This window comes from Sturnira hondurensis, unplaced genomic scaffold, assembly GCF_014824575.4.
Source record: "Sturnira hondurensis isolate 20B ecotype Veracruz unplaced genomic scaffold, ASM1482457v3 Scaffold0002840, whole genome shotgun sequence".
Classification (NCBI taxonomy): Eukaryota; Metazoa; Chordata; class Mammalia; order Chiroptera; family Phyllostomidae; genus Sturnira; species Sturnira hondurensis.
The window spans coordinates 32,785,998-32,806,808 of record NW_028075471.1 but is presented as its reverse complement, the minus strand read 5'-3'; the positions used below and the strand labels follow the sequence as shown (position 1 = coordinate 32,806,808).

The 20,811-nt window shown below is 52.1% G+C and overlaps 3 protein-coding genes across 4 annotated transcripts in view; all 3 read right to left on the bottom strand.

Moving 5' to 3' along the window:
- Window positions 1-7,199, bottom strand: part of HOXA3 (homeobox A3) — a 33,854-nt gene extending 26,655 nt beyond the window's left edge. The window contains exon 1 of the mRNA XM_037041247.1: window positions 7,100-7,199. The gene's annotated coding sequence lies outside the window, so the exon portion shown is untranslated. The remainder of the gene's footprint in view (window positions 1-7,099) is intronic.
- Window positions 7,200-8,531: 1,332 nt separating this feature from the next.
- HOXA5 (homeobox A5) lies at window positions 8,532-11,020 on the bottom strand (the record flags this gene model as incomplete). The annotated part of the gene is made up of 2 exons (XM_037041297.1): window positions 8,532-9,092; window positions 10,075-11,020. Coding segments are annotated over 2 exons (1,197 nt in total), but the record flags the coding sequence as incomplete, so codon positions are not given.
- Window positions 11,021-11,149: 129 nt separating this feature from the next.
- Window positions 11,150-20,051, bottom strand: HOXA6 (homeobox A6). Of its 2 annotated transcripts, XM_037041255.1 has the most exons (4): window positions 19,570-20,051; window positions 19,405-19,486; window positions 14,360-14,621; window positions 11,150-12,930 (listed from the first exon to the last, which is right to left on the bottom strand). In XM_037041255.1, the coding sequence occupies exons 1-4, from the start codon at window positions 19,797-19,799 to the stop codon at window positions 12,671-12,673; spliced, it is 834 nt and encodes a 277-aa protein (XP_036897150.1). In that variant the 5' UTR covers window positions 19,800-20,051; the 3' UTR covers window positions 11,150-12,670. The 2 variants fall into 2 exon arrangements, with proteins under 2 accessions (XP_036897150.1, XP_036897151.1); XM_037041256.1 differs by lacking the exons at window positions 19,405-19,486; window positions 19,570-20,051 and having other exon boundaries at window positions 14,360-17,252.
- Window positions 20,052-20,811: the final 760 nt, after the last annotated feature.

The window sequence follows — 20,811 nt, the reverse complement described above, 5'->3', positions numbered from 1 at the left end:
CATTAACACAAAATTCATGTTGTTTAGGTCAGAACCTTCTCCTAGGTTCCTACTTTAAAGCATTAACAAGGCATGGACACTGTTTTGTATATGGTTAGCTTAAACGAGTTAACTTCGCCTGGGTTTCATGTGGTTCTGTTACTTTAGGAAGATGGGCTTACACAGAATCCCCCAAGGCCTGTAACTTGTCTTTGTGGTTCGTATCATAAACACAAACGGAGCCAGGACCACCAAGTGTTATCTCACACACCGACATTTTGACATTTTACTGCAAGATTTATGGCTGTAATAAACAATCTCAGTACCTTTTCTGGTCCTTCCACAATCTCTCTCTGCAAGCCACAGCATCATTCCAATGAATCCAATGATCTTTTGAAAAACATTTTAAAAGCTCTTGCCTTTACGTAAAATCCAAAACACCAAAGTAAAGCCAGAAAGAAGCTAACTCAATTAATAAATAAACTGAAGTTAACCAACAGCATCTCACCCGGGAAAAAGATGGGATGATCTCAAAAGGAGCAGAGAGGGAGTGTGCTAATCTTCGCACACCAACTGGCCCCAGTCCCAAGCAGGGTGGAAGCGTTACCCTTTTCTTGGGAAACTGGTAAGCACGTTTGCTCATTTCCACGTGCAGGGATAGCATATATTGGCAACAAAAGCTTTCTTAAAATTCCATTAAATGAAATAACTTTTCATCGTGTCTTCGAATCCCAGATGGATAAGGAGAGTGCAGGGAGTCTAAGGGAGAAGGGAGGGCGAGAGGAAGGCAGTATTTGCAGCCTAGTTTGAATCTGATTTGAATCATTTTGAATATATTTGGAATAGCCTTTCCTCTTGAATGCAACCCTGTCCCAAGTTTCAAAGTGACCGAACAGTGACACCGTGTGCATTTTGTTTCTTATTAATCTTACACATTGACAGTCTTTGTTAAATCACAAGGCGCGCCCTTCACCAGCCGACATTTTCATATTTGTTAGACGCGCTGACCTGAAGTTCACCTCGGCCTTGGACTTTGCGCTTCTAAAAGGTCTACACAGTGTCTTTTAGAGAGCAGGGTCTTTGCCCAGGTCACTCCTTCTCAGGGAAAACCAAGGGTGGGGGGAGCAAAGGAAATGTAAACGTTATGGAATGTATTGACTGTATTTGTCCTTTGTTCTACTGACTGCTTTCTATCTGAAGCTCATCTCTGGAGCGCATACGGGAATGGCTGAATTTCTGAATGCCTGGTGGTGGCATTTGAGAGCTTTTTCCCACCTACACTAGGCAGATGGTTTTAAAGAAGCAATACTTTATCAGCTATTTGACCAATTAATTGTTTGGGGGTAATTTCCTTGCAGTCATTTATAGTAATGAGCACAACCCAGGCATAAAAATTGAAATTTATACTCAGATTATGTATGAATTTACACCAGCATTGTGCAAAAGGCCTAAAAACCACGATTTTCCAAATAAAAAAATAAGCACTCTAAAAGCAATAACTTCTGCAGGTACCTTTTTCTTTTACTGTAAAAACTGGCTAAGAGGTGTCTGTGATTATTGGAGCTGACATTTTTTTAAGGCGTGGAACATTTTTAACCAGTAGTCCAGGAACAAGTTTTTCTCAAACAGACACATAATTGTCTTGGTGAGTAATAGTGGGGGTTTCGGTTTTCTTCATTTTACTAGCCCAGATGTGGTGAAGTGGTCATTGCTATAACAGCAATCTCCACAGTTGTTCCCTTCCTTGTTTTCATCTGGCACACCCCCATTTGGCTTCAAGCTCTTGGCCAGAGTGAAAGCTTTACACATTGAACAGTGGCAGCCATCTGATTGCTTCCACGAAGGCAGTGTTTGGGAAATATTTACCACTGAATGTACCTGACACCAGCAAATCCCATCAACTGTACTGGGAGGATCTTAAACAGCCCTGCTGGGGTTTACATTCTGAGTAGTTGAATTGGCTTATCTTCTCTACAGTTCAAAAGAAAAACCTGGAAAAATTTTTTCGCCTTTCTCTTTCCACCTCCCTACAACGATCACTTGAAGATCAATACATGGAAAAGGAAAACAGGCCCCCCAGAAAATAGATGCTAATGGCACCAACACTTACAGCTAATATAAATGCATAAACAATAAAATATTGTTTGGCTCTCCAGTTGCAACTCACATACGGCACAGTTCCAGTTGCCTTCCTTAACATACTGTTCCCTCTCTTTTCCACTCTCCCACCCGTCCTCCTCAGCTTGCTTCCCCTCTCCTTAGCTTTTATTCCAGATGTATTTTTAAAGAGTATTTTCTGGAGAATAGAAGTTGCTTTCTCTGGCATTTGTGGATTCCACTTTCCTGCTCAAATGTCATATTCTTTACAGTTTAGCTATTCACTTACAGGTTGTAGTATTTCTCAATGTAGAGTTGACAATAAATGTAAGGAAAATTTCCCAACAACAGGGACAACCTCATGATACCAATGAGCATCTTCTCTCTGGTGGAGGAGGGGTAGAGGAATCCTGTCTCTTTTGGGAGGCGTCTCCATTTCCTTCTTCCCCTCCCCAGCTGTAAGAACTCTTTGCATTTAGTGGATGACAGTTTCAGAAAAAGCGTTCTGTGTTTGAAAATTGCAAAGAATACATTTTGCAAGAAGTGCCTTTGTTTGCCCTTGTTCTCACACACGTTAGGGATCATTATGGGTACTAAAAAGGAAAAAAAAAGGCAAATCAAAGTCACTGTTTTCAAATTAAGGAAGTTTCCTGCCAGTTCTCTTGCCTTTCAAGATACAACGGAGCATGGGAAACTTGCCATGTCATTTCTTAAATGTCCACTGATGAGCTTTGTGCCTGTTTAATTTTGTCCCCACCCATACATAGCCTCCCGGTTCTCCAAGTAAGGTGTTGGAGTTTCAGTAATCTAAGCCTATTTACCTGCTGCTATTCCCTCAGAATGGGAGCAATAATTCAAGATGAAATACCGCATGTATTACTCTTGAAAAGAGGAATTTTCTATCCTTTTCTCCGTAATTGAGGTCATTCAACCACTAGGGTTCACCTGGAGTCCATACCGTGATACACACGTCACTCCAAGCCGTTTTATCTTTTGTGCTGATAGTCAAGATCGCAGCTCTAACATTCAGGTCCAGCTCCGTCTGGGCAGATGACTAAGAGTGCTGCACAACGTAAACTTTTGACCCTCAACTTTTTGACCTGCAGTTGCAACGCACGAACCACAAAGATATACAAAGCTGTGCCTTTTCTTTCAGGGAGAAGACCCCCCGCCCCAGGGTCTCAGGGAAGCCCTATTTCTGCCCTTTAGAAGAAGAGGGTGCACTGGGTATTTTTGTGTGTTTGTGACTTTACTTTCTGTCAAATCAGCCTCTTAATCCTTGGTATGTCAGCACTTAAAATAGGAATGAAATTATTTTTGAAATCACTCATCTTTACATTTACAAGGAAAATTTGGAGTAGGGGTGAAGGAACCTCACAAAGAGCAAAAGAAAAAAGATGGGGAACGCAGGTAATGGAAGTTGGAGAGTTTTTCTTCTTTATTTAAAAATAAAGACGCAGCCCTAATTGTTGGGTGAGCTGGCCCAGGCAGGCGAGTTGACTGTGAACTTGTACTAAAGCGTGCTCTGCTGGCGATTCCTAGGGTGTGCAGATTTATCTTCTCTGCATTTACTTAACCCGGCAGTGAACTGCGCGGGCGTCATTTGTTAGGTGATGACAGACCTCACCTCTAGCAAGGGCTGCTTCACAAAATCGCAATAATTACCCAATAACCTTCATAACAAATATTATTATTGAAAAGACTGGTTTGTGAGGAGGGGACGTGGTGCAAGAAGGAAGCTGTCTTTGTGAAAAACACCAAACAAAACAAACCTGGGCAGATCTTCCAGCTCTGGGGCTTTGAATGGCTAGGACTGAGGTGCCCCACTTCTATGAGGGCTGAAGCCTAGGTTGACCCCCCCTTAGCCCTGTCTGGAAGCCCCATTTACAGTTTTATCGTTGACTGGAAACAATGTTCTGTCCTAGAAGCCAAAGGGATGGAGGCGCACTATTCTGCACTGTCCATGATGGGCGAACCTCTGGCAGACCCCAAGCTAGGGTAGGGTAGGGGCTTCAAAAGGCATCTTTTAGGCTCAAAGGATTGTTTTCCTCTTTAATAGCCCATCTTTCAGGGTGTAATTTGCTCTCCCCTCACTAACTGTTTGGCTATCATACTCTTCACATCTCAGCACAGGAACATGACTCCGTTTCTGGTAGAAAATTCTGCCTTGCTCTCCCAGAGCTGCCAACAATGAAGCAGAGGAAAGAGCAGAAGAAAAGGAACCTTGGCATAATGTTGTGAAATCAGACCATGGAAACCCTAACAAACCCCTAAGCGAGAGTGACCAGAAGCTTCCTATTATATTTATAGTTCAGGAAATATTGTCTCTCCAGCTTGTAGAAACACACAGGGCCCTGCACATTTCGGACACCGCCTTCTACAAGACAAGAACCACAGACAGACAATTCTGCCCCCGACTGAGGCTGGATGTCTTCCTGAAGCCCTCAGTGAGAGGTATTTTCTTTTTAAGTGAGTTTCTCTGCAACAACAACCTAAAAGAATGCACGAGAAGAAACAACTTATCCACAAAAGGAGCAGATAACCAGCCATCCTCTTCACTGTGCCTCCTATGAAAATAGGAAGAAATTAAAAAATTCCTCCAGGAATGCTCACAGAGGTCTGACTGGATGCTCTATTTCTTTTTAAAAGTCATTTAACTCCATGTGAGTTGGCCTTCTCCTTACACTCTCAAGTTTTATGAAGACTACAACAGACAGAAGCAAGCAAGCTGACAATATCTATAGCCTCTAATTCTTTTAAATCATGGGAAAGTTTCTCTATATTGTGGGATGCTGAATATGGGTCCAACAGCCTTTCTACCCATCTCCACACCCAGGGTGTGATGTGGCCACAGAGGTGATGATAGTGGCTGCTTCCACCAGGCAGTTACTCAAGTGAATTTGCCAAGCAGCTCTTTTTTTTCTGCTACTAATTTTAGTCACCAAGAAATTACTCAAGCAAGATCACCAAATGAGCCACTGCAATAAAATCTTCACCCAGGACTTTCCAATAGAGAACCCCAAACTCAGAGCAGCAAAACAAAGATTCCAGAACACTCACAGACACTTAAAATAATAGAAGAGAACCCAAAGAGATTTTCTATTTTGGTTTCTGCCCAGGGGCAGGCACATTTTCCTGAGTGCTGAAATAGCAATGCTCACTTTAACAGGTCACAAAAAATGACTTCAGGGATTTGCCTTGCCACTCACGATTCGGGAGAAGTGGGAATTGTGGGAGGGCTTCAATTTTTTTAGAAAACTTCCCAGGTTTTGCTTGTTGGACCTCTGACTTTGGGGACATCTGTTGGACTGATGTTGAGTGTGAGTGGCCTCTGGACAATAAAGTATGTTGAAATTCCAAATCTCTAATTTAAAATTTTTCACTGTAAGCACTTAGTATTTATCTTGACCAATTAGCACTTGCAGAACACTACCCCAGTTCCTAAGGGGAAAGGCATTTGGAAACAGAAGGTCCCATTTTTTGGTTTGTTTGTTTCATTTCTAAGTTGGAGAGTTCGGGTTACTTCCTCAGACAGGATAGGGGGAAATCCGCTAGGTCCCTTGTGGGTACCACCCAGAGAAACACCCCAGGACAGGCCACAGGGTCCCCCAATCACCACTTTGCCATGGAAGACTGTGGGGGTTGGGGCCAGAGGGGGTGGCTGAGGCCAAGCTGGAACTGTACCCAGGAAAAATTTATTTTACCTCACTTCACCCATTGGTGCAATATTGAGGACTGTTTTGGAAATCATAGCTTATGTAAATTTCCTGGGATCGAACAGAAGGAGCAGCTAACAAAAGAAAGGCGGAAATCTCCTACTGACAAACGACCAATTTCTTCCCTCAACTGCCCTTTATGATGTGTCAGGGAAAACAGCCTAATGGCCCTGGGGACTTTCAAGTTGGGCAATGAAGACACCTTGATTTCCCCCCAAACTGTAGGGCACAGTTCGAAGGAATTCCTCCTGCATGTTGAAGGGGAATCAATTTCTCTAATCTTTAGTGTTATCTTGGGGGACGCCTAAGTTGCCTTTTGAGGGTCCTGTGCATAGATGTTCTAATTCTACCAAAGAGGAGAGGAAAAGGAAAGAAGAGAGTGAGAAGAAAGGCAAGGCGGAAGAAAAGAGAGCGCTTTAACTCCTTTCATTTAGCCTGGGGATTCAAAGACTAAAGTTAAATCCGGCCATAAAGTTTATTGCTTCAGACTCACAGGCGGGTGAGAACAGTCCCACCGAACTAAAAAGAACGTGCAGGCCAGCAAGGTTCAGGGCCTGGTCCCAGGCGCAGGGGAGGGGGCGGGCAGCCCTCCCCACAGGTGGGGTTCCCGCGGTTCCCGGAGTCTTGGGTTCGGCCTGGCAACCCAGGGGCCCAGCCTGGAGGTGCGGCCCGCGCCTCGCCGACCTCTGCCACCCTCCGGCTCTCTCGAGCCAGCCTGAAACCCGGCCCTGAAGGCAGCCTCCTGAATTCAGTGCTGCCAAATGACCCAGGCCTGCGAAGACATATTGCCACAGCCCCACAAGGAATCCCGCCAGAGTCCGCCTGGCCCAGCCCGGGCCTTTCTTTCGCACTCCCCAGCTCGGCGCGGCCCTCCGCGCCCGCAGCCCGCGCCCCACTGTCTCCCAGCCCCCACCCCGGGGCTCCGAGACCCCCGAAGAGCCGAGACCCGCCAGCCCGGAATGGGGGGCAGCCCTGCCAAGTCGCCGCACACAGGCCCATTCGCACACAAAAATCATCTTTTTTGCACGCCAGCGAAAGCAGCGGAAGTCATTAACATCCGCGGTGGTGCAGCGATTAAAGTTGGGCCTGGGGATGCGGCGCGGCCCCAGGCGCTGTTCGCCGTGGGGACTCCGCAGAGCAGGCTCCTGGCGCTGCTCGGGGGGCAGGGGGAAAGTTTGCGTTCCCCTTTTGAATTTAGAGGCAACTTCCGAGTTACTGAACCAGATAGAGAAAGGGAGAGAGAAAGAGCCAGGAAGAAAGTTTTTAGAGGACAAATAAACTCGAAAGCGCTCAGGAGGCGAGCTTACCTTAACACGGAGGGAGCCATTTTTCAGAGAGTTTTGAGAACTTGTGGTTTGGACACTTCTGGACCTAAAATTGACAATTTGAATGACCAAGCGGCACACGTAGCCTGCAAAAGAGTCAAATGGAGTCCAGCGTCAGTGAGATTATATGTTATGTGGTATATAATGTTGGATGTCAACTCCCCAAAACCATAAAACTTACTTTAATGGCCCCACGTGACGTTTTATAGCCAGTGAGCCGATCTGTCTGTGCTATGGATGATTTTACGATCTAATTCATAGACAAAACCCTATTCATTTGGCACCCAAATGTCATATAGCCGGAACTGGGGCTTATAAAGTTTACTGTTTTATAACTTTTAAAAGGAAAGACGGCATCAGTGTAAGCAGTCGGTAAATGTGCAAATCTCTAGTTGCGCTTTAGCTGCTCTGAGGAGTTTCTCAATCGAGCTAGGATGGGGTAAGTACCTTCCATTTGTAGCACATTAATTGTAGCAAAAGAAGCCAACTGGGTTTAGGGTGAGGACTGGGAAGGGGTGCCCGGGTGGGTTAGGGGGCAGAGGGTTTGGGGGCCAGAACTTGACATAGCAGCTTCTCCAGGTGGAGGCCCAGGATGACCTTAGGAAGCAGGCAGCATCTGTGTGGGCCCTGTGGGCTGCCAACAAAGCCCTGGGTTTTTCTTCCCTTCTCTCTCTTCCTCTTTTTTTTTTTTTAACCCAGCAAGTTAAACTTGGTTTCTTCAGAGATGAGCAGGTTGGACTTAAGCTTTGGAAGCACCTACAGCTTTTCCACCTTCTGCCCTGAACTCTCTGGAAGGTCAGAGTTAGGGAGGCTGCAGGTCAGGGTGTGGGTCTGAGGTGTCCTGGCGCCGTCAGGCTGCTCGGGTAGCCTCAGACCCACCGCCTCCAGGACTGGACAGACAGAAAGAAGAGCAAAAAGAGTCGCTCACTATTTGGCACAAACCAGACCAAGAGAACTTACAATAGAAAGTTTATTTTTTTTTGTTTCCAGTCAGTATTTTTTCCTTAAAAACAAATACAAAAAAAAAAGCTGATCACAGTTTGTTTAAACAGCCAGACTTGGACAATATTTGTAACTTTGTTCACAAAAACATACATCACTGAAGCTGCGCTTATAAGAGCCACTTCCAGAGTTCGTGCAAAGGGTCCTACAAAGGCACGCAGGGACACACCGCTCAGAGTCACAGTTTTCGTCACAGAGCCACTAGTCACTACACGTCAAACAAGTTAAGTTGTGTCTCATCAAGTCACCTCTACAACAGCATTAATTACACAAGGAATATAGGTAGTTCGAATAAAAATATCTTTAACAGCTTGGAGCTATTGACAGGAACACTTCCACTCACATGCACAGTTAAACAACTGGGGTGCCGCGCACGACATTGGCACTAAACGGGGTCGAAGGGGGACTTTTTTGTGTTTTTTATCTTTTCTTTTTCTGTTATAGTTACTTCAAGTAACACAGCTTGCTTCATATAAATAAGTTAAAACATCTATTTTTTTTTCAAGACAAAGCCATTCAGGACAAAGAGATGAACAGAAAGCAGACCTACTTATACAGGCGCTATAATGGCAATAAACAGGCTCATGATTAAAAGATGAATTAGGGCAACGAGAACAGGGCTTCTTCACAGAAGGAACACAAGGGAGTTTCAGAAAGTCACCTTAGTACTGACACTACGCAGGATCCGCTAATACTGCTCAGTACTTTAATCGCTCAGATACTCAGGGGCGGAAGGCCCCTCCCGCCGCCGCCATGCTCATGCTTTTCAGCTTATTATCTTTTTTCCACTTCATTCTCCGGTTTTGGAACCAGATTTTAATTTGTCTCTCGGAGAGGCAAAGAGCATGTGCTATTTCAATCCTCCTTCGGCGGGTCAGGTAGCGGTTGAAGTGGAATTCCTTCTCCAGCTCCAGTGTCTGGTAGCGCGTGTAGGCCGTCCGGGCCCTTTTGCCTTCCGGGCCGCCTATGTTGTCTGCAACAGAAAAGTCAGCGGTTTAGCCACCAACTCGTGAGCTCCTGGCCTCCAGAGTCGGCCAGCTGGATGAGTCAGGGAGCTGAGCAAGGTACAGGGGAGAAAGGCTCAACAAGTCTTTCCTCCTCGACCGCCCACCCCTCCCGAATTTCCTTCCCTCTTCCTCTCTACAGAGAAAACAATACAATTTGGACTCTGGGAACAATCGGCCCATCCCAGGCTGGAGACGGGTCGACCGGGAGGATCAACCAGCTTTCCCTCGGCCCTCTCCTGCCCTCTGGCCCTGCCCCTGGCGCCCTGAGGCGGGGGCACAGCCCTTCCAGGCTGCCCACCACTCAGAAACCCACGAAAGCAAGGCCCTTTTCTGAGCGCCTAAGTGGCCTCCAGGTTACCCTCCCTTAAAGTTCCAGCCCCAAGAGCCGTCTCCTGTTCCAGCCTGCACGCTCGGGGCGCCTGCTTTCTTTTTCTTCCCTTTCCCTTCCTGCTCTTCCTCCTGCCCCCAAACTCCAGAATCCCGCCGGCTCTCGCCCGGATTATTCCACCCCCCAAGCCCCTTTTCGGGGACTCCAATTAGTAACGCTGTTTCCCCAGCGTAGCCCTCCTCATAAATTATCCGTCCTGACAAGCCCGATTCACAGCCCCTACTGCCATCCTCTACCCCTCCGCGCCCTGCTTGGCTGGTCTGACCTAGTTTCCGAGGCGCTGGGGTTCGACTTGGGCTCTATCCTTTCCCCCCTTTCACCGTCTGAACTTGCCAATCCACTGGCCCTTCCCCCCCACCCCACACTTGCGAGCCAGGGCTCTTGCAAAGAACAGAAGGAGGATGGAGGAAGGCAGGGAAGGAGACCGGCAGAGAGAGGCTCCACCGGGCTGGGAGAGGCGAGACCAGGAGACAGACGGGGAGAGAGGGCGTTAAAGGAGAGAAGGGGACCGAGAGCCGCGCCGCCGCTGCCGCGTGGTTTTAGAAAAAGGCTGGCTTTACCATGACTTATGTGTAGCTTGCGCATCCAGGGGTAGATCTGGGGTTGGGCAGGCGGCGCCGGGCTCGGCTCGCTCTGCGCGCTCGCCTGCTCGCTGCTGGCGGGGGCGTCCTCCTCGGCTCCGGACGCCGTGCCAACCCCCTCTCTGTTGCTGATGTGGGTGCTGCCGGCGTTGGCCGAGGCGCCGCTGGAGTTGCCCAGGGAGTTTTTCCCGCCGTGGTGGCTGTCGCTGCCGGGCGAGGGGGCCACGGCGGAGCAGGGCAGCGGGTCGGGCGGAGGCGAGTGCGTGGACGTGGCCGGCTGGCTGTACCTGGGCTCGGCAGGCGCCGCGCTGGCGCCGGCCGCGTAGCTGCGGGCGCGCTCCCCGGAGCCAAAGTGGCCGGAGCCCGAGCGGCCGACGCTGAGATCCATGCCATTGTAGCCGTAGCCGTACCTGCCGGAGTGCATGCTCGCCGAGTCCCTGAATTGCTCGCTCACGGAACTATGATCTCCATAATTATGCAACTGGTAGTCCGGGCCATTTGGATAGCGACCGCAAAATGAGTTTACAAAATAAGAGCTCATTTGTTTTTTGATATGTGTGCTTGATTTGTGGCTCGCGGTCGTTTGTGCGTCTATAGCACCCTTGCACAATTTATGATGAATTATGGAAATGACTGGGACATGTACTTGGTTCCCTCCTACGTAGGCACCCAAATATGGGGTACGACTTCGAATCACGTGCTTTTGTTGTCCAGTCGTAAATCCTGCCTGATGACCTCTAGAGGTAAACTCGTGCACTAATGGGGGAGTTGGGTGGAGGCGAGAGGGGTGGCGCGCGCGCCCCAGGCGCGTGCCCGCCGCCCGCCGCCGCCGTTCAGTCGGACTCGAGCGCCACCCGCTGGAAGCACGGTGTATCGCTCCGCTTCCGACCCGGGGCTGCAAGGGCCGGGGTCGAATTGAGGTTACAGCCCATTATAGCAAAATTATTGCATTTCCCTCGCAGTTCCATTAGGATGTACCAATTGTGAGGCCGTCAGCTGCCGATCGCGTGCCCGGCGAGGATGCAGAGGACTGGGGGGGAGATGGTGACTTGGATTTTATTTACAACGACTTTATTTCCCCGCTGTACAGCCCCTCTTATTTTTGTGTCGAGGTTGGGGCCGGTTCTGCCCGTCGTGCCCGCAGCTCCGAAATTTGAAAATACAGATATCACCTTCGGGGGAGGGGGGGGAGGCCATTTAACCAATTGGAGAAATAAATCCTGCCCACAGCAGCAGCTACAATTACGGCTCTGTTTTTGCGAGCGCATGAGGGACAGTGTCTTCGCCGCTCTTAAATGACAGACGTCTATTAAGGATATCTTTTGTGTAGTGTTTCTCCGAAGCGAGGTCAAATTCCATACACTTTTGTAACCACATTCGATTTTTCTTTCTGGTAAATATAGTTTTTGTGTCATTAGTTTCCTATTTGATTTGCTTTAAGTATCCAGCCTGGAGAATCTTCACCACTGGGTCCTTTTCCTGGAGCCAGCCGGGCCCCAAGTCGGAGAGTTCTCGGTGAACCCGGCGAGTGGGCCCAGGCTCCCCGCAGCCACAGAATCTTCTTGGGGGCTGGGGATCCGTGGGCCGAGTTTTCAGGGTCTTGCTTAGACCTCCAGGAGTAAAATGAGGGCGTTAATGGAAGCATTTTGTGGCAGTCAGTGACAAGTATCTCCGTAGTTATTTTCCTGGGATCTAAAAGATGAAAGTAAATCACAAATACAGCCGAAAGGCATGTGAGGGTTTCCCCGCTGGAGGCCCGGCGTAGCAGGAGCCCCTGGCACGCTTGGAAACCGCGATTCGTGCCGCTCCCATGGCCCTGGACCCCCTTCTTAGGTCCTGAAAGCTGCTATGGTGGTAGCGCCAGCACTGTCGGAGGCGGGGAGCCGGAATCCGGAGCCTAGAGCTTACAGGAGGCCAGTCGCTCCCAGGCTGTGAAGTTCCGCCCGTGCCCAGGTTGACTGGGCTCGGCTGAGGCTGCTTGCTTCTCTTCCACGGACGGTTGCGCGCGGGGCCGAGAGACTAGGCTCTCTCGGGGCCCCCTTTGTTCCTCAAGCTTCTTCCTGGCAGAAAGAAGGGGGCGGCCTGGGAGGCCACCGCAGTGCTAGGGCCCCAAGCTTTAGGTCCCCTCTTTGCAGTGGTCGGAGTTGATTTGGTGGTGCCCTTCGGGACTTGGTGGCGAGGAACCGAGGTCAAAACGCCCAGACACCAAAAGCGGCTGGGTCCTGGAGTTCTTCCCTCTCCAGCAACCCCGCGTCCCGAGCTCAGGGGCAGGCAGAGGGTCTAGCACTGGAGCCGGGGACGAATTTGGGGCTCGCCCTGGGATCCGGAGAGGGCTTGAGCAGCCTTGGAGAGGAGGGCTGTGTGTGCAGCGCGCCCCGCTCCTCCGCTGGGGTTGCTGTGTGGTTTTTTCTTTTGTAAGAAATAAGTGCTCAGGCATTTGCAAAGCTCCGAGCTCCCCTGAAGTTGCGGAAGCCCCCCAAAGGTTAGCAGGCGGGGAGAAAAGTTGGGGAGCAGGCGAAGGCAAGGGAACAAAGCCGAGGTCCCTGCGGTACTGGCCTGGTCCCTGCCCGGGCGTCTACTCGCCCGCCTTTGCCTCAGCTTCCTCCCCGCTGGGCTGTGTGGAATTGATGAGTTTATTTTCCTTTTTCCACTTCATGCGGCGATTCTGGAACCAGATCTTGATCTGGCGCTCGGTGAGGCAGAGCGCGTTGGCGATCTCGATGCGGCGGCGCCGGGTCAGGTAGCGGTTGAAGTGGAATTCCTTCTCCAGCTCCAGCGTCTGATAGCGAGTGTAGGTCTGGCGGCCTCGGCGCCCGTGGCTCCCGTACACGGCACCTGCAGGCAGAAATGGCCAGGCGCCGGTGAGCCAGGATCCGGGCAGCCGCGCCAGTCAACCCCGTACCCCGCACTCCACGCCCCTGGCCTCTGGGCTGGAAACCACGCTCCTCCACTCCAGCCTCTCCCATAGGTCTTGGGCCAAAAGCCGTCTGGATGGGAGATGATTATTTCACAACAAGCGAGATGTTTGCCACCTAGAACTACTTGGGGTGGGAATTATTGTTTGTGAAAAATCTTCTCTGTAAGAGTACCATTACAAGCAGAACACTATAATGAGCATTTTTAATTCTGGGTACCTACGCCTTGTTTTGTGGAAGTGTGGCACATGTATGTCTGGGAGTGGGGGTGTGGGGCCCTATGAGTAGGGTAGACTCTCTAAATCCACAGAGGGATTTTTGTGAAAATGTTACTGTGGCCAGCCACGTCAGGACTCAAAGCGCCTTTGGGAAAATTTAAAATGGCCAACCTTCTTAAGTCTTTGCAAATCTCCCCAAATTGTGTGGCCCTTCTGAGAAACAGAGAGGCTCCTTGGAAAAAAAGAAAAAGAAACAAGTGGGTTTTAAAGCAAAAAACACTGTAAAATTTAGAATCTGCATCAGGCGGTGCCCTGCTCCAAGCATTCCCAGTGAGTGTTTGGAAACCAGGGGAAAAGAGATGGCACTATGGGCCATCTGCGGTTCCTGGAAATGGGGGCTGCGATGAGCTATCTGTTCTGGTGCCAAAGGGGCCCATGGGTTGGGGCTCCCCCCAAGCTGGGTGCCTGAGCCTCATACAGGGACTCAGAAGGAGGTAGAAGTTGGCTGCATGTGAGCAGTTAAATGAAGGGGGAGGAGGGGAGGGAGGAGAGAGAAGAAATACTGAGTTTGAGGATGTGGCCCTCCAAGGCTTTGGGATGACCCTGGAAAAGGCCAGATAAGGGCCTCTAGCTATGTGAATTTCTGAAGGGCAGAAAGGAGAGGGGGTTGGGAGGTGAGGGGGGGCTGTTATCAGTGATGGGTGCAGAAGGCCATCTGGGCTTGGGAATCTGAGCAGGGTGTCACCAGGGTGTAGTGTGGGCAGGAGCTCCCTCCTCTCCAGCCTGGCTCTCTCTTCAGGTTGCCCTTGCTTCCAGTCTCACATAGCATGGCACTGCCCCCCCCCCACACACACACACACTCACAAACGTGATCTCCTAAGGTGTCACCTTACATGGACACTAGTGCCCTCCCTTCACTCTGCCACAGCTTGACTGCACCACTGGGAATGGGATGGGGGGTTTTAATATCTTTTTTTAAGCCAAAGAAACTTTGTTCATTCTTTCTGTCTTTCTTTTTCCTCTGTCGACTCTCTATGTCTCTTCCTTCCTTCTTTCCTTGCCCCCTTCCCCCTCTCCCTCCACTCTCTTGGGGCGGGGGGGGGGGCTTGCTGCTGCCGGGAAATGCCTTACCAGCGCAGGAGTTCATCCGCTGCATCCAGGGGTAAACGGGGCTCGTGTACTTCCGGTCGGTGCCTTCGTCGTGCAGGGCTTTGCCCGGCACGCTGCTGCTGTCGGGTTTGTACTGTGCTTCGGGAGGAAAGTGCAGGTAGTCCCCGGGGCCCCTCTGCTTGCCACTGCCCGAGGGCGAGGCGCCACTGAGGTCCTTATCGGAATAGAAACACGAGGCCCCGTACTCGTAGGACGCCCGGTTGCAGGCCAGGACCGAGTTGGACTGTTGGTAGAAACAAGGTGAAGTGTACGTCTTGTCCGGGAGGCTCGACGCCCCGTACGAAGCCGGGAAGGGCCTCAGCGCGTCATAGCCGGCCGGGTAGAGGGGCAGCTGGCCCAAGAAGGAGTCCTGGCCGCTGGGCAGGCTCCCGGGGAAAGTGGGATTCACAAAATAAGAACTCATTTGCGCGCCCCTCTGCAGGACTGTGATTTGTTGTGTATTAGTACATCTGGCTATAACTATTAGTAGTCATCGAACTGGTTTGTTTCTGGATGGCCGAACGCCAAAAGCGACAGCAGCAAATCGCACCAGCTGACGCGGCGGCGGCCAATGGGAGCGAGCGCCGGAGCCCGCTCCCCGGGGACCGCGGCGACCGAGGCAGCAAAGTTACAAACAGCCCCCAGCCCGCCCGCCCGCCCGCCGCCCGCCCGGCAGATTAATGGGCGCGCACAGCCGGCCGGCCCGTCTCCTTTCCGAACGCCAGCAGCGGGCACTGCCCGGACGGGAGTGTGGAGATCAGGCCGGGGTTGGGGCAGCGTTCCCGGGCCGCCGCCAGGCCCCACCAGGCCCGCTCTGTTCTCCTCCCCTTTTTGCCTTGTTGGATTTTGCTGGGTTTTCTCTCCAAACAGGAAACCTGACAGCCCTGCGCCCAGAGGGGCGGTGACAGGGACGTCTTTGCTCTCTGTGTCCTGCCCTCCTGGCAGGGCCATGAGTTCGCCCCTCCCCCTGCACTGCTCTACCGGTGGGTGCGGTTCCGGAGCTGGAGAAGGGTTCTGAGACACCAGGCCCGAGCCCCTTGCTTCGCACTGCTGCGCCTCAAGAATTGGTGCATCCCCTCCTTTGCTCCTTCCCCACTCCCATTAAGCGCCTAGGCCTGCCAGCCGCCGAAGGCGGAAGGCTCACCTGGGGCTGACCGGGACTCCGCCAAAGGTACTCTCCTACCTCGCCGGCCCCTCCTCCCACGCACAACAGATCTTTGAGTCCCGACTCCCTCCGCTCCAATGGCCAGCGATTGCCTGGCCTCAAAGCACCTCCACCTCCACAAGCTGTGCATCCCCGTTCCGCCTTTGAAACCGGGAACCGATAGGCCAGAAACTGCTGGTTTCTACTGGAAAGGGACCGACAGAGGAGTGGCCTTGAGACTGAGCTCTGAAGCCAGCCGGGGGACCTGTTCCCATCGCGCGGAGCCCGGGGAATCGCCCTCCACCCCCTGGACCTCTCAGAACTGAGACAGATCCACGCAGAGAATCTCTGTCTTCGTTCCAGAGGTGCGGACGCATCGGGGTCTCTGACCCACCCGGCCATAGAGGGCAGTTCGCCTGGGCCCAAGTCCGAGGGATAATTGATGTGCTTAGTGTTTGGGACGCCCCGCGCCGGGCACCGTCAGTGTCCTCTTTTCTGCCTCGTCTGGGACTGGTCAGGGGCCTGCCCGGGACAGTCGCTCCAGAACGGGGACCAGTTGTCTCACCAACTCCAGGAATCGTCTGGATTGCTTTGATCGCAGTCCCGGGCCCGGCCTTCCCCAAACAGGACAGGGAAAGCCTGCCCTGGGCTGCTCTCTCTTGCCCGAGAGGTGTGCCTTTGAGAGAGTCGACTTTCAGGACGCAAGGATCAATCTCATTTTGTAAAATGTGATATCTTTCCAAGGGCATCTTTACGACTGTATCTGGGGGGCTTGCAAAACCCCTTGAATCAGCTTTAAAATCCTCAATTCTGTGAAGACTGAAGAAAGACTATTTATATGATTTGGTTGAATTTCCGGAGGGTGTTTATAAGCTCTGTAAAACTCTGGCAAATACAGAGAATGGGGTTCAGGACTTGTGGGGGTGGCCAAGCCCCCTAGAAATCTGGAAGTGGTTTTCTTAATCTCTTCCTTGCTTTTCGATCCCCCACCCCCGCCCTCACTTCCCCCCAAAAGGAACAAAAATGGAACAGAACTGGGCTGAGGTCAGCTAGGTGCACGGAGCCTAGGGTACAGCCTTGAAGGTAGCCGTTCCCACCCCTGGGGGCTGTGCCTAGAAGCCTTCCGGTTGTGCCCCAGTGAACCCAGCAGAGAAAGTTTCTCCTTTGCATATATGAAAATGGGCCTGGCAGGAAAGGTTAGAATTTTGTATTTCCCTGGCATTTCTTCAGGGAAAAGATCTGATAGAAGAAAATAAAAACTCAAGAGTCAAACCATTTCAGGGGAATTATTTTTTAAAATCTATGTTACAAGAAAATCACATTAAGTTATCGTTTCTTACACAAGAAACGACATGTTCATGAGAGGACAGAGGTTTCAAGCAAGTTATCACATAAGATGAAAAAACCGTTTGGAGATATTGACAAATGGCTACATTGATAATTTCTGCTTCCTTCCTCCAGGTCACACACAGTGTTTGGGTGGGTGGCAGTTTACTGCTGTTATTATTATTTGTGATATTTTGACCAGGATTCTCAATCTCCTAATAGTCCCAGTCAACAAGATAATTTCATTTCTCAGCTAAGAACCAAAAAAAACCCCATTATATTTCTAGTTTCTATAGGCAATAAGATGGAAAACACATTAAATTGAAATCTATACATGTTAGCCAAGGCTGGTAAATATCATGTTGGCAGCCTCCCAAATTTATTTCTCCAACCAGCGAATACACACACACATATATATATATATACACATACACAGAGAACACCCAGGCAAGAATATGAGCCTCAGACAGTGGAGGGGTCCTTTCCTGGGATGGCGAGAATGGTCACCAGGGCTCTCTCTTCTCGGTCAAAGCCACACAGAAAGTCCACTTACCTTTCAGCTTCTCTTCAAAAAGGGGCCAGGATGGGAGGCAGACCCCCACAAGCCGCCCTTTCCCTGGGCTGCCCACTGAGCTCCTCGACCTCTGCCAGCCCGGAGGGCGCCCTGCTGGTGTTGGGGGGACCTTGAAGGCCATCTCTTCCGCCCTGATCTCTAGCTCAGACCGGAGCCCACAGCACACAGGTGTGGCCTGAGCCTGTCACCGGGTCTCGCCTGGAGCCAAAGCCCGCCTTCCTTGCCATAGCCAGTTCTCCTTAGGGCCAGGCCTGCAGGCCTCAGGACTACCAGTGGTCGTTGTGATTTCGAAATCCCAAAGCGCTGCATCCCCCGAACCAGCCTGCGCCCCCAGGGCGCCCCGGGACGCGCAGTTTGGACTGAAGCAGTCATGACGTGCCAGGCGGCCTGTGCAACCAGTCTCCATGGTGCAGGAGGGGGAGGGGGGACCCGAGTGTAGTCGGGCGTTCAGCTCCTGTCAGGTGGCCAAGGCGGGGGAGGTTCCCGGCCAGAAAGGCCCTGGGAGACCGCCCCTCGGGTCCTCCCTCGCCCCCCTCTGCTCCGCCTGCTTGGGAATCTGTGAGGGGCCCGAGCAGCAGTCGCGCCAGGCTGCACGACTGGGGGCTGCGGCTGGCGTCGGTCCCGGAGATGGCCACAGCGTGGCAGCAGCGAGCCGCCCGGGCTCAGCCGCAATAAATAATGGGCCCGCGGCAGCCGCAGTCAGGCCGCCCGCGGCCCTGCGATGCAAATGCGCGGCTTTATCTGCCCGGAGCGCACCCACCGCGCCCGCGAGCGTTTCGAACCTCCACAGCCACTTATTTCTTCATTATCTCATGCACACCAAGGTAGTATCTTAAGGTGGGGAAACAACGTAAACCAAAAAAACAAACATAAAGAACTCGAGCCCAAAACCTCTGGGTGGTTTCTGGTCCCGGTCTTTGGGAGCTCCGGGGGCAAATCCGGCCGAGAGGTACCCAGACCAACCGGAGTCGTGTGCCACCGCGCGACGTAAATCTAACGCGGCGGTCCCCTCCGCCGCCTCCGCCCGGGATGCCCCACAGTCCTCTCCACCCCTCGCCCACGGTGGTGAGCGGTCTGCGGCCCGCTGCGCCGAGGTGCGGGGGTGGGGGTTCCCCCTATCGCCCAGACTCCGTGGGCGTCCTCCTTTCGCCCTCAACAGCGGGCGCCTGCCCTTCGGGATAACACGGCTCAACCCTCTGCACCGAAACTTCCCGCCAAGCGACACCCAGCCAATTAACCCCATCCTCTCCTTCCACACAGAATTCCATCCGCGCGCGCCTCTTCCCTCTCCCCGCGCTTCTGACAACGCTCTCATCCGAAAACCGCGTGGAAGGAACCAGGCAATCAGCAGAGGTCTCTGGCTGAATTAGTAAGTTTTTGTTTGTTTCCCTCCCCGTCGCACCCCACCCCCAATTCTACCTTTCTTTCCAAAAACCAATTCTCAGGGAGTAGAAGGTACTGTGTTGATGCTATCAAACGCCTGTCGATAAATTCAATTTGCCTTCATCTCTTCCCGCCTTACCAGGTAGGGATCTATGCCCCCCAGTCGTTGGGGAGTTCAATCGAACCAATTTGGTCATTAATGAAAAAAGAAAAAAAATCCAAATCCGAGAGGCTGGCAGGGAACTCAGGGTGCAGGGTCATTTCCTTTGGGGCTCGGCCAGGTCGCTGGGCAAGGGGAGAGAGACCCCAGCGCTCCTGCCCCGGTGCCAGGGCGCTGTGCCACCGGAAGGAAGGCGGGCATTCGCTGCCACTGTGAGCCAGGGAGAGGAGAAAGGGAGTGTGTGTGTGTGTGTGTGTGTGTGTGTGTGTCTGCGGTGGCGGGGACTGTGGTGTCGTGTGATGAGGGGACGAGTGTGAACGGGTGAGTGTGGGTGACCGGTAGTACGCCCCTCTTCAAAGCCACCCTGGGTGCCCTCTCCCACCCGCGCCGGCGCGGCTGCCGTCTCACCACCTTTGCTCCTGTCTCCCCACATGTCTCACCTTCAGATGGCGGTTCCCAGAAGCTCCTGCCCCTCTGACAGCTGTCGCTTGGGCAGCCCGGGGAGACGAATTGTCCTCCTTCCTGGTGCCAGAGGACGCAGGAAATTAGCCAGGTTGCGAGTTGCAAAGCGGCCGCCACGGCGCCGGGGACTGGGCGCGCCCCACCTCCAGCTGGAGCAGCCAGGCCCGGCCGGCCCGGGGCTTCGTCTCGCCTTCCATCGCCGGACAAAGCGCAGTGGAGCCGGGCTGTAAGGCAGAGAGCTCCGAAGCAGGCAGGACGGAGCGGAGCGAAAGAATGCGGCTCTATTCTCGCAAGGGAAATTATAAAAAAGTTCATGTTCACGGTTCCCATCCACATGACCGACAGCGGCCAATGGAAGGGCCGAACAACTCATAAAGTTGTATTGCAAAGTTGTAAATTTTCATAAACAACAACGGATTTATGACCCTTTCCCCATCTCTAAGAGGAGGCAGCTCTTACACCGGCGCCATCTTACCACGGAGGCCGCCCCGACTTGGGGCCGCAGGTTTTGCAGACCCAGTGGGGCCGGGTTTTATAAAAGAGCAACGAGAATCGGGCCCAGCCCAGGCGGCAGACTGGAGTCGCGGTTCTCGCCCGCCGCGCTCACTCCGGTGTGCGCCATCCGCACCGCCCCTCGCCCCTTCCCCAGCCCCTCATCGTTCCCGGCGCCCAGACGCCCCCGCCCAGGCTTCCAGCGGGCGCCTGCGGCCTTTGCCCCTTCTCAGGGTTCTGAGCTGCGGTGCGGGACCCTCACTTAGCCGGAATGCGGGGTGGGGGCGGCCCGCGCCAGAGGCCCTGAATCCCACCTCCCAGCCTGGCGTTAGGTTCAGGGCTCCTGGCGAACTCCAGGTGGGTGGTAGGGCGATACCCCTTTGCAAGCCCATCCCACAGCCTGAGAGGAAAGAGCGGATTTTACATTTGCTCTTGGGCTTTATGGAGGTTTTTAGGGAGGTTCATAGAACATATGTACCAATCGAAGATTTCGTTTCCAAAGTACCTGGAGGCTGAGTGTGCGTGCACACACCAGACGAAAAATCTCCACCCAGAGAAATGCACACATACAATTGTGGTCACACAGAAACGCATACACTGAATTATGGACAGATAAATACATGCAATTATTTACATGCCGAAACACTTTCATTCCATTAGACAGGGAAATACATACAATTATGAACTCGTGTAAAACTGCACGCAGATGTACAAAGAAATACATGTACAAAAGAGGCACACACATACATAAACCCACACTTTAAAAATCCACACAAAAAGAATTTGACACACATACACACCAATTCACACACACCCAACACTCGGACCCTATCTGCACTTCCACTTTTGCCTCCCTGAAGCCCCTCTGCACGCACACGCACACGCACACGCAT

What these genes read in the sequence shown, in the direction of transcription:
- HOXA6 (XM_037041255.1), bottom strand. Translation starts at nt 19,799, where the DNA reads ATGAGTTGTTCGGCCCTTCCATTGGCCGCTGTCGGTCATGTGGATGGG. An exon ending in CCTGGCTGCTCCAGCTGGAG is followed by an intron (nt 19,487 to 19,569) that starts GTGGGGCGCGCC and finishes CTCTGGCACCAG; the next exon opens with GAAGGAGGACAATTCGTCTC. An exon ending in GCGGATGAACTCCTGCGCTG is followed by an intron (nt 12,931 to 14,359) that starts GTAAGGCATTTC and finishes TTCTGCCTGCAG; the next exon opens with GTGCCGTGTACGGGAGCCAC.